Here is a 12236-nt window from a genome sequence, read left to right on the forward strand (position 1 = left end):
ACTGTGCCTGCACAATAGAAAAAAGTCGCCACAACTCTTTCATGTGTTGGTCGCCCTTCTCTTGTCTTGCTTTGTTCTAGCGATCAAATTATGCTTGTCTTTCTTTGGCTTCCAATCGTGCTTCGCGCCTTATGGCTGCCATTCTTTCTTTGTATTCACGATCTATGGCTGCCCTTCGTTCTTCGTAGGCCTTTCTTTCTGCTTCTCTTTCTGCTTTCCTTTCTTCGCGTTCTAACTGTCTTTCCATAAACATCTGCTCCAACTCCTCCATAGGAGTTAGTGCAATCCTTGGCTAGATAGGGAAGGGGGAGGGTCGGAAAAACCTCCTGGTGGGGAAAATTCTTCTTCGCCTCTCTCATGCTCATCACCTCCAAGCGAAGTATCCATTTCGCTTCGAGTGATGACTATCCACTGAAGTCGTGGGTTCTTGTGGGTTCTTGGGGTCTTGGGTTCTTAAGTTCACGAGGAACTTGGGTTCTTGTGGGTCTTGGATTCTTGGGTTCTTGGGTTCTTGAGGGTCTTGAGTGCTTGAGGGTCTTGGGGTTCTTCTTTTGCTTGCAATCTGAGTTAGAGAAGGATCTTCTCTTCACCCGAGTTTTGCTCCTTTCCGCGGGCCCACCCCTTGGTAGCTTTGCGCTCACACCAAGGTTGCTTTTTCCCACCTCACGTCGATTGGCCAGCCGCTAAGTGCATGGTCCGCTCTCAATAAGTGAAAAGAGGCACAAGGGGAGGCTAGACAAGCCCTTCTTTCCTGGGATTCTTGTCACTCTTCAAAAACACGATTAGGCATCGACACGCCCAAGCGAACTTGGGTTCGTGCGACCTCAACAAGCAAAAAAAATTATGTGGTTCTTTCCTTGAGTGATACAGAACACTGTCAAAGCTCTAATACCAATGTAAGGTGCAACGGAATGGATGTTGAACTTTGCTCAAGATGAGTGCTCCAAACTGTGCTCAAGGTTCCTTTTGTTCTTATGGAAGGGAGAGCCTTCCGTTCTTAATGAGAGAGTGCAATGAACACAAACAAAGTGAATGGACACTGTGCGAGAAAGTGTATGAGACTGAGAGATAGAGCGAGAAGAGAATACGACACCAGAGACGTTGTCAAACCCTCCTTCGAAGGCCCCACTCTCTATGGCGAGAGCGGTCTTCTTATGATTGCACAAATCTCTACAATGCTTGGACTTGCCGATGATGTCGACGACGATGAGGACGACGACGAGACGGGCTGAAATCTGAGAATGCTAAGGGCTGAAATCTACAAATCTTTATCTGCTGAATTCTGACTCTACGTCGGTGACGATGTCGATGACGACTATGCGACGACGACGCACTGAAACGCAAATGCTGAAATCTGCCTTTTCTGGGCTGAAACTGTAAACTTCAATGGATCCCACCGTGCGGCGAGGATCTGCTGCGCGAAGGTGAGATCTGCGAGGTTCGAGACTTGTTCTACGAGCGCTAAGGGCTGAAAACTGAAAATGCTGGTCCTATGGCTGATTTTGTCGCGATGATCTGCAAAAACGCTGAGGTTGTGCTGCAAACCAAAAACGCTAGGGCTGAAATTTGTCTTGCTGTCGCCGGTGGCTCTGCAAATGCAAAACGCTAGCTGATCTGCTGTGTCGTGATGGCGCCGAGCTGATCTGCTGTGCACAAATCCCCAAGGCTGGTCTTGTAGATGAAAAACGCTAGGGTTGTCCTGTTGATGCAGAAAACGCTAGGCCTCTTGGGTTTTGCTTAGAAGTTGCCTGTTGAGCGAGTGCTCCTGCTGCCTCTTTTGCCAATTAGTGCTAGCCTAGGTTTGCTTATATACAAACTTACTCAATTTTCCCTACCTACTTTCCAACAAAAGTCACTTAAAAATAATAAGTGAGAAATATCAAAAATAGGGAAAATGAGTCTATGCACTGTAAAAATGTTGCTGATGGGATCTAACTGGAATCTGATGGTCATGCTGTGTGCAACCACGGGATATGCATCTAATCTAAGTGTCTGGACATGCACGGTCTGTGAACAGACTCACAAAAGTGCCAGATCACTTCCTATTCTAGACTGACATGACTCAACTGAACCCTAGTCATGATGTAGCTTGTCCACGGACACATAGGGTTGGATGTGTCACGTGACATTCAAGCTCCACGCCACAACCTCTCCATCTTTGTAAGCGCAATTGCGTGTAAGCCTTAAGGCTAAAGAATCATTTCAAAGCATGCCTTAATAGGATTCTACTTGGACTAATGGGTGTGTATGGCTCTCTACCAACATATAGGTTAAATCCAACCTAATTTAAGCATATTTTAAGCTTACCATTCCCGCCACCATTCCTGTTCCGCTTTTCCGGGGGGACCCTGTTCTGGAAACGTCCCAGAGGCCCCCATTCCCATTCCGTGTAACTTTGACTCCTATAGAGAATAATGATGAAAGGAAATTGGCTAATTGACAGACTCGTGCAAGGCAACATGCTTTTGTTGTTAAGGATGTGCCTCCAAACACTTTTCCAGCATCTGCATCATTCTCGTCAATCTCAAGACATCAAAAAAGTCAAACTTCCCTCTCGGAAATGGACTTCTTCCCCTCAGCACTTGGCAGAGGCTTTGGTTGCACTATGGGAAGATCTTTGAAGCACCGCCCCCTCTTACCCAAGAAGCCAGACAGGCACGCAATCTTTCTCTTTCGCATGTTACTACCATCATCTCTGTACAGCAAGTACAAAGTTTGGAAGTAGCGTTCATTGAGACAGAGTTGCATGCAAGTTTACGGAACTTGGGTAAATGGAAATCTCCTGGTTGGGACGAGGTTACTATTGAATTTTTCTTGTCCTTTTGGGACTACCTTAGGGACCCATTACTGGTGATGATGAATTCCGCGTGGGAGAAGCAAGATGTCCCCCCTTCTTGGAAGGAAGGGCTGCTCAAGCTAATGCCAAAACATGCTTTTTGTGATCAGTTTTCCCACTAGCGGCCCATCACTCTTATGCTGGTGGTTTACAAATTGATAGCCAACATGATAGTCAACCGTTCTAAGGATTACCTGCATCAAGGACTTCATCGATCCCAGTATGGTTTCATACCTTGCCGGCACATTGCTGACAATTTGGTGAATGTCATCATTGGCATGGAACATGCGAGATACACTCAACAAGATGTATTGGTCATGCAAGTCGACATTGAAAACGCCTTTGATACTGTGTTTTGGGATTATATTGCAGAAACAATGTAGAGGCTAGGTATTGGGCCGAAAATTTCACAGGTGGTGTCACAAACGGGAGCGGGAGCGCGTAGCAATATAAAATACATTCGGATAAATAGAATTTATCATTTAATATTGAAGCCAGATGATAAAGAGAGGAATACATAGAGAGAGAGAGAGTGAGAAGATCAATAGAGTACTTGGGACCAGACGACGAGCTGGTCCCCCCCCCCCCCCCCCCCTAATAGTATCTTTATTACTGAGGAGAAGTCTATACAAGCACTTGAACCAAACGTATTACCACGTTCGTTCTAGAATAAGACTTGATGGTTCCCAGAAGCCTAGCTTCCTATTCCTGGGGTAAAACCCTATTCCAAGGAACTTCTGTTCCTTATTCCAAATCCTCGAGAATCAAGGTTCTCGCCTCTGGATCTCACCTTCCAGAATCCAGACTCAGGGGATGGCATCCCTGCAGCTCTTTTCCGACTCTGTTTCCAGAGTCCTCTTTCCACAGAACAACTCTGCTTTTCCGGACGCGAAGTCCTTCCTTGGGAATCTCAACTTCCGAATCCCAACTCGAGAGTCTACCAATCCCGGATCCGTGGATCTACGTCCCAAACTCGAGTACAAAACCCTTGAGCTGATCTGGCTCTAGTTCCTCAGAGCGCTTTCTCCTGCAGAGGCTCGTGCCTTCCTCTGCTCCTACTCCCTCACTAAGAGGAAGTACACCTACAAACAAATACTCAAGAGTTCATAACATGAAAATCGTTACCTTCAAAGTCTCGACACTCAAAACGCAACTCGGTTCTCAAAAAACAACTCCCTCGGAAGAGATCTCTACATAGAAAATCCTCTCTTCCAATCCTACACACAAAAGAGGTGTGTTCTCGCGTTCCTTCTCGTAAATCAACCCCGTCTACGACATTTATAGGCTGAAAAAAAAGAGAAAAACAGTAGCTTGTCGCGATGGAAACACGCTCCGTAGGCACTTCTTCGCGAGGGAACTCGCGCACTAGGTCCTGGCGACATCTGGTACACTTGGGGGCAGCCATGGGCATCACCGCCAACGTCTTCTTTGCGGCTGAAATCTGCAGCAGCATCTCCTCCTTGCGAAAACTCGTCTTCCCGCTGCGAGAGGGTGTGTGATGCTTTAATAGCTCCCTGGCCATGGCAAAGATAGCAGAGCACTGTTGCTCGGTAGAGATCGTGGCCGTTTTCTTTTTTTGTTTTTTTGCGTTGTTCTGCCAGAGAGAGAGAGAGAGAGTGTTGGCTGATCTGTTGCCTTATTTATCATATGGCTGCCCACTTATTTGACGTATTTTAAAAATAGTCTGAATCTGCCCAAAAACTCAATAAAACCTTCTAAGTTAAAAAAGAATGCTTACACAGCACTTCCCAGGCGTCCCTGGATGCAATCACATGCACAGTTGCAATGCAGACATAGACTTCCTCGCTGGAAAACATCTGCTTTCCCAGAAAGCAATCCCGCTTTCTCCAAAAGCATCTGTGTTTCCTCAACGTTTCCTCTGAACCCATCTTCATTCAAGTGCTTGCTTTTCCTTGTGCACAATTCTAACACAATCCGGAATTTCCTATGGATATTCGCTTTCCGATGCACCTGTCACCCACCTTGCATCAGGAATACCCATCACCTAGTCTTTTCCTACTTAACTTATGATACAATCTGTAACAAACTGCTAACGTGTCGAAGCCTAAAGAATGGAGCCAACTTACTGATGCCGGCCGAGGGGCCTAAACCCTAAGAAGAACAAGCAGCAGAAGAAGTGTCACAGAGTGAGGACGTGGTTGCCCGAGTGCAGAAAACTCTAACCCTAATTTCTGCCAGAAACCCTAATTCTGGAAACCCTAACCCTAAAACCTGCAAACCCTAATTTATGCAGAAACCCTAATTCTGAAAACCCTAATTTCTGAAACCCTAATTCTGGAAACCCTAACCCTAAAACCTGCAAACCCTAATTTCTGCCAGAAACCCTAACCCTAAGGCAGCAGACAAATTCCGAAAATTGCGCTGACATGATGACGTGGCAGGCTGTACGGATTTCCGCGTTTTGCGCTGGCTGATGACGTGGCAGGCTGTACGGATTTCCGCGTTTTGCGCTGGCTGATGACGTGGCAGGCTGTACGGATTTCTGTAATTGCACTGGCAGCTTTTGGCATTGCTTTTTGGACCAGAAGCTTTTGAGTTTGAAAGCTTTTCATATAAACTACTTTTCAGGCCAAGGGCCTTTAAATATGAGGCTAGGGCTCATTCTCTGGCATGCTTCCTGGAGAAGGTGCAGAGTCTAGAGTACCGGCTTGTACTTTGATGATGCAATATAAAGAAATACCGAAAGGGGCGCCAAGGTTTGGGGCCAATACTCTCTAGGGTGGAATTCCGCCACTCCGTGTCGCGTGTCATCTCTCTCTCTCTTTCAGTTCAGTTGTTAATGAAGTGCTAAAGGTCTGTTCAGTCTGTTCTTTTCTATTGGCACGTGGTGCCCGCCTTGTGACACAATCTCCTTCGCCATGCTCTATGTCACCCATCCTATGACGCATCAAAGACGTCCGTTCCTGGATGGTCGGATACTTCTTCCCGATGCTCCCTCCCTGTCACCCATCCGATGTGACGCATCAGAAGTGCGCGTTCCTGGTGGCCTTACAAATATTTCCGTTCACAGTGCTCCCATCATTACTCCAAATGACGTACTAGGAATACTCTGTACTCGAATGTCTCAAGCGAGAAAACCCCTCTCACTTACAATTCCAATAATTCATTTAGAATTATAAATGAATTATTATTCTTGGTGTCCCAAGCGAGAAAACCCTCTCACTTATAAATCCAATAATTCATTTAGAATTATTTTTCTGTCAAATAAAGCCAATTTAGCACCGGATGGTCTTTTCTTCTGTATGCTCAGAGCACTTGTGCAGGTTTGTTGGGTGGTTCTCTCACAAATGTTTGGGCTCTAGGGCGTTCAATCAAACAAGGGTGTCCTCTTAGTGCTTTGCTTTATGCAATTGCTTCGCACCCTTACTATTGCATCTTGAGGCTCTTACTTCCTCGCAACTTGCATGGTTATGGGAAACAATTCATAGGACAACCTATGCTAATGACTCTATTTTCATGCCCAGAAACGATCAGGAGGATGTACAGCAGATTATGTATGCTCTACATTTATTTGGCTTGGCAACTAGACTGCATGTTAATTTTCGTAAATCCAAGTTACTGTCTCTGAATGAATTTGATAGGCACAAGATTCTATGGCTAGGAGAGTTTGTTCCCCCTCAAGCCATAGTACGCCACCTCGGCTTTCCGATCAGTTGGAATGTGTCCGCGGCGTAGAAACTTGACTAGGTGCTCCAAAGATTGCAATTAAAGCTCAGCTATTGGAAATACTCAACCTGGCCATTGCATGTGCCTCTCAGAATTGTCCAATGCATTATGATGGCTTATGTGCAGTTCTATCTACCACTTTTATCCTGGCCTCAACAATACCTTGGGTCTCTTATGTCTTCTACGTTGAAGTATTTCTGGTGCACATCCTCCCACAAGGAGGGGTTGCGGTTTTCATCCATGGATAAATTATGCACACCTAAGCAAATGGGAGGGATTAACATTTTAGATTTACGTCGGCATGTTTTGGCCCCGAAAACTATGCTCTTGCTTGTTTTGGTGGATCAGCAACAGCCTTGAAAAATCATGGTTTCGCACTTATGTGATGGTATTGTCACGCCGTCTTTTGGTCATTGGCACCCTTCGTATTGGGATGTCATCTTTGGGCAGCTTGATGGCCACAAGCTGGCCACATTCCGGGATGTCCCTTCACTTTGTCTGTTGTTGCAGATTGGAAGGTTGTTACCTCATACTTATCCTGGCATGGTCGCCAATCCCCTCAAGGTAACTCACTTCGGGTGGAGAGCATCCACTGGAGTAAAGCATTCTCTCTTACTCTAGTTCAGTGCTCTCCTCGACAAGCATACTTTCTTTCGCAAACAGGGATTTGCTAGGTTGATCAAGTGGTGGATGACTCTGAACAGGTTCTTTCTTTTCCTGCTCCCGCTCTTCGTTATGAGCTAGTTGTGGCAGCAAATTCAGCAGTTACTTGCCAATGTTTCTCCGGTGCCTCCATTACTTAGGGACTCTCGGCTTTCTGATTGGCATCTCGCCCATACTAGGTTGGATTGCAAATCGGCTATGTCAATTTATGCTTTGTTGTAATCTGATGCATGGATTGTGTCTCCTAGAAATCAATTGTGGTCACTCTTCAAGTCTCAATTGTGGTGGCAAAGGACGTTGTCTCGCATTTGGAAGAATCACCTACCTCTCAAAGAACGCATTTTCTTATGGCAATGCATGGTGGGTGCTCTACTGGTCGGTACTTTGCAATATGGAGCTACCGAGTTTGTTACGCATTTCCTTTGGGATTGCCGTTGCTCCCGAACTTTCATCAGGCAAGTGTCTTCTGCTCTCCGCCTTCATTTCCCCTCCAAAATCTTTCACATACGGTTCTCGATTTTTGGAGTCCTCCAACAGCCACAGTCTCTGTTTGAGATCTTCTTTACTTGGGCCAGATTTTGGGTTATGTGGACCATTTGGCACCAATGTAACTCTTAGATGTTTCATGCACTAGAAATTGACCCTTTCCCTTACTTCAAGTTCTCGCTTGGACAAGCATTACACTATGCTTATGATGTGGGAGACATCTCTCTTGAAGCTTATAAGATTTTCTTTGATTGTTTCTAGCTTTCGGAGCATCACAACACTCCGTCTTTTGTACTTCTTTATTGTGGGTTTTCCTCGCTTTGAGGGTTCCCGCTTGTAAATTAAATCAAGATTTTTTTTTTTAAAGGTGTGTGCACGCGCACGCGTGCATGTGTGTGGAAAGACAGGTAAGCTGCAGGTGGATGGTAGGGTGAAGAGGCTGCGGTTGGAGGTGGCAACTAAGAGAGCAGAGGAGGAGGGCAGCATGGTGAACACCTGCTTGCCCCAAAATTGAGGCCAGCATGGTACATTTAGTGTGAATGGCAAGAGAGACACAAAAGCACCCCAAATGCTAAACCTTAGAATAGAAGAAGTTGATGAGCAAAGAATTCAAAAAAATAGTTTCTATAAACTAGGACAAATTCTAACTTTCTCTATTTAGAAAAAGCATGGCGACAAAAGCAGGAGGAAGTTAGTGTTTGTCCATTACATCTCAATGCAACTCCAAAACCTACCTTTGTGAAGACCTACCTGCATTACAGTATTCTCTCCCCATAAAATCTTAGCCACTCATGTTTGGCTTCTATCTGTTTGTTTTGCATAACTCTCTTTTAGCCAACAGGAGTGGGTGGAGCAGGCCTTCTCAGCTCCTGCAGCCATCCTTCCTGGGCTCTTCTTTCCCTACCCACCGATGCATGCTATCTTATCTTACATCCCCAGTTTGGTGCCGGATGGAGCTAGCTAGACAGATGCATATCATGATTCTGCTCCCGAGCATTTAGTTTCATTACCCTACCCTCATACTCACCGTCCTCCTCACACATGTATGCATCACGCTCGCCTTACAACGTACTTTCACTATGTACCTTCAGCCATTTTCCTGGATAGCCAGACTACACACTCAAGTATATTGATTTGTCTGATAAACTGACTTCGGCCTTCCGAAGACGCTAATAAAGCTTTTTCTTTTTCTTTATTCCTTTCTCTGTTACTGCTGTTGCAGTACCATCATTAACACTCTTTTCTCCGTTGTTACTGCACTAGCATTCTCAGCCCTTTTACACTTTTGGGAATAGAAACTTGGTCAGAGACTCCCTCACATAAGAATAGTATGAGAACTGCTTTGAAGTAATTTTCACATACTGCGGACTGTGGTGTGCGTATGCTCCAACTTGTCTGCCAGCACATCACTAGGTACGGACAAGTGGACCATTGAATTGAATGCTAAAGAAGCCAGGGAGAGTGGGCAAACAGCCTTGTGAAATTCTATACCAAACGGCAAACAAGGCCAAAATAAGGTACTGACCTGTCGATGAAGCTTATCCCAGAAAAAGACAAGTGAGGCCCATGGATTTGAAAGCAGCTCAGAGGCCTTCCGGCTCCCATAGTTCGTATACCTATCACAAAAGGGACAACATATGCCGGAAAATATCTAGAAACAAAAAAGAAAAAAATGATGCTTCTTGTGATCCATTCTTACCAAACAAAACCGCGATTGTCATAACCTTTTAGCAAAACCATACGGGCAGACCTGGACCAATATAATATGTCGATAAGAAGTAATCCTTTATATGACTATGTACCAAAAAACATATTATGAGTAATTGAGTTTTGATGTTTACGGATGCCCTTCACTGTTGGCTGTCGCTAAGGTCATGGCATTTGGTTCAGTGAGACCAGCAGCAACAGCATCTTCAAACCACTCTTGAAACTGCAGCATACAAATTTCCCATCTTTAACTTTGATCATGATCATGACCTTTCAAGTAGTACAACATTTCTTCCATTATTTTTCAGTGTCACCTGCTTAAAAGGATCACTATTGACTTGTTCTTCAAGAAGAACTGCACCTACATAATTCTCCCTTAATGCTGCTACATCAATTGTTGGAGGTTTTCCAATACGGACACAAAGTGAACTGCCAGGATACAATGGTAGCTTCAAGTTGTATTTCTCCACAATGACTGGGGGTACAAACCTACCACCTAGATAGTGATGGTAGCCCTTGAACATTTTGGCACATGACTTGGGAGCCGTCAATGATACCTGACCCAGAAGTATTTACCATAAACAAAAATTATTCTCCCATCAAAAAAATAAAGAAATCAATATTGATCATGACCACTCTACCAGCATATCTGGATTTAATCCAAGCCCATCTTTATCACCAATCTCAACATCCCAGCCCGATGGAATATCCACTGAAACAATTGGAATTGCTGGTGTTGTCGCCGTACTAATGTCTGCTAGTTCTTGAAGCAACTTATCAAATGGTGGTCGGGGCTTACCTGGGGAAAAAAAAATTATACAAAAATCTTAAGACGAAAATCAAGTCTGGCATCCTTTTGTATGAGAAATGTCAAGCTGAAAAAGGCAGCATGCACGTTGAGATTGGCAAAGCTTGCACCATGTGTGTAAGGCCTGTGCTAGCAGCAAGAGAAGCTCTTCATTCCTTACACAGCAGACAAACTTCTTCTTGACCTAAAACTGTACAATTGCAAAGCTTCAACATGTACACATGCTTTTACCTTTTGTTATTTACATTGAGACGATAAAAATATTATGTACTCCTGATTTCTTATGAATCCACTAAAAACTGAACCCCTCGTGTATGCTTCTTACATTCTAACCTACAAGTGCACCTACATGAGGGACATCATGACACCTACGACTGAAAAAATTAAGAAGCTCATGAATTTTGCACATTTTAAGCCGAAGAAAAGGTATACCACGGAATGAAAAGCCAAAAATAGCATCCACAATTAAGTCATAATCCTTCAAGGATTCTGATGATAGCATATTCTCGGTCAAAAAAGGAGTGGAAAGACTTTCAAGCTGCAAAAACCAGAAAACTCTCTCTCTCTCTCTCTCTCTCTCTCTCTCTCTCTCTCTCTCTCTCTCTCTCTCTCTCTCTCTCTCTCTCTCTCAAAGTAGCTGCCTGGAACTGCAATGGATCTATGCGTCTTGATGTGGGGGCTTTTGAGGATAGCTTTACTGGAAGAGACATCATCTTTTACTCTGAGACACACCAGGCCCCTGGGCAATCCATGCCTCACATCAGCGGATACAGGTGGGAGACAGCCTATAGACAGGAGACACGCTCAGAGCACAGAGGGCGGGGCTCGGGAGGAGTGGCAGTGTTATTTAGAGAGGATCTGCAGCCACTGATACATATAGTCCACAGGGACGAGCAGGCTAGGTACATGTGGGTGAGACTGAAAGTAGAGACAGGCAGATACCTCTATGTAGCTATTTGCTACTTTCCCCCGAGTACATCAGTTTATGCATCACCCAGAGGACAGTCCCCTTCCTCTATTTTGGATGATGATGACATATGGGAGTTCTCTAGGGACGGTAGGGCACTTCAATGCTAGGACTGCCCATCACCAGGCAGTGTTTTATGATACTTCAGAGCAGATGCTAAGAGAACTAGATGTTGAAGAGACTGGCCTTTCCAGAATATCACACGATATGGAATATACTGAGTATGGGCGACACCTGATAGACATGGGCACTGCACATGGATTGGCCATCTTGAACGGCCTACAGAGATTTCCTGCAGCAGGAGGATTTACATGCTTCCCACATAGACATGGAGCCAGCACAGTGGACTATGTCATGGCACAGCCGAATCTCATCTCCAGTATCCAGGATCTCACAGTTGGGCCCAGACCGGTCGGGGTGGCAGTGGATCATGCTCTGGTGTCAATGACCGTCTCCTTCCAGTTCAGTGTAGCACACAGGCCACGAGTAGTAGCCCCTACTCGCTACACATTCACACGGGAGACGGATTCTATAGAAGCCTATGCACTGAGGACCCGGGGCGACCTCTGGAGGAGCTAACTACTATACTGACACAGACACTACATGAGGCAGCAGCAGAAGCCTACCCACACACCCAACCTGAGCAGAGCCGCCGATCGGGGAGCATGCCTCAGAACAGCTGGTATGACGAGGAGTGCCGCCAGACTAGAGCCAGACTCCAGAGGGAGGTGCTGTTGGGGGACGTCACTCACAGACAGTCACAAATTGACTTCCGACGCTTGGTGCGGCGAAAGAAGAGGGCTTTTTTGGCTCGACTCGAGCAGGATCTATATCAGCTATTCTTGAGTCAGGACTCGCGTGAGGCGTGGCGGCTCTTTCATGAGCAGTCCCCTCCCCCCCCCCGGCTATTTCCTCCACAAAGACATGGGGTCAGTACGCATCATCTTTGTACACAGTACCTGGACAGCCGCCCCTCCCCAACCCCCCCGATCCATGCCCACATGCATGTGGCTTTTTCACCGCTGAGATGGTGAAGAAAGCTATTGACAGGATGAAGACTCGGAGAGCATATGATCATGATG

The 12236-nt window shown here is 45.6% G+C and overlaps 1 protein-coding gene across 1 annotated transcript in view; it reads right to left on the bottom strand.

Annotated features, from left to right (window-relative positions):
• Positions 1-12236, bottom strand: part of PPOX (pyridoxin (pyrodoxamine) 5'-phosphate oxidase) — a 65005-nt gene that overhangs the window by 19823 nt on the left and 32946 nt on the right. Inside the window, exons 6-11 of the mRNA XM_086514628.1 lie at positions 10620-10725; positions 10021-10178; positions 9694-9936; positions 9514-9602; positions 9372-9422; positions 9198-9288 (exon numbers count right to left, since the gene is read on the bottom strand). Of these exons, the coding sequence (XP_086370754.1) occupies positions 9198-9288; positions 9372-9422; positions 9514-9602; positions 9694-9936; positions 10021-10178; positions 10620-10725 (738 nt within the window). The remainder of the gene's footprint in view (positions 1-9197; positions 9289-9371; positions 9423-9513; positions 9603-9693; positions 9937-10020; positions 10179-10619; positions 10726-12236) is intronic.

This window comes from Adiantum capillus-veneris, chromosome 6, assembly GCF_014529385.1.
Source record: "Adiantum capillus-veneris isolate H3 chromosome 6, ASM1452938v2, whole genome shotgun sequence".
NCBI lineage: Eukaryota > Viridiplantae > Streptophyta > Polypodiopsida > Polypodiales > Pteridaceae > Adiantum > Adiantum capillus-veneris.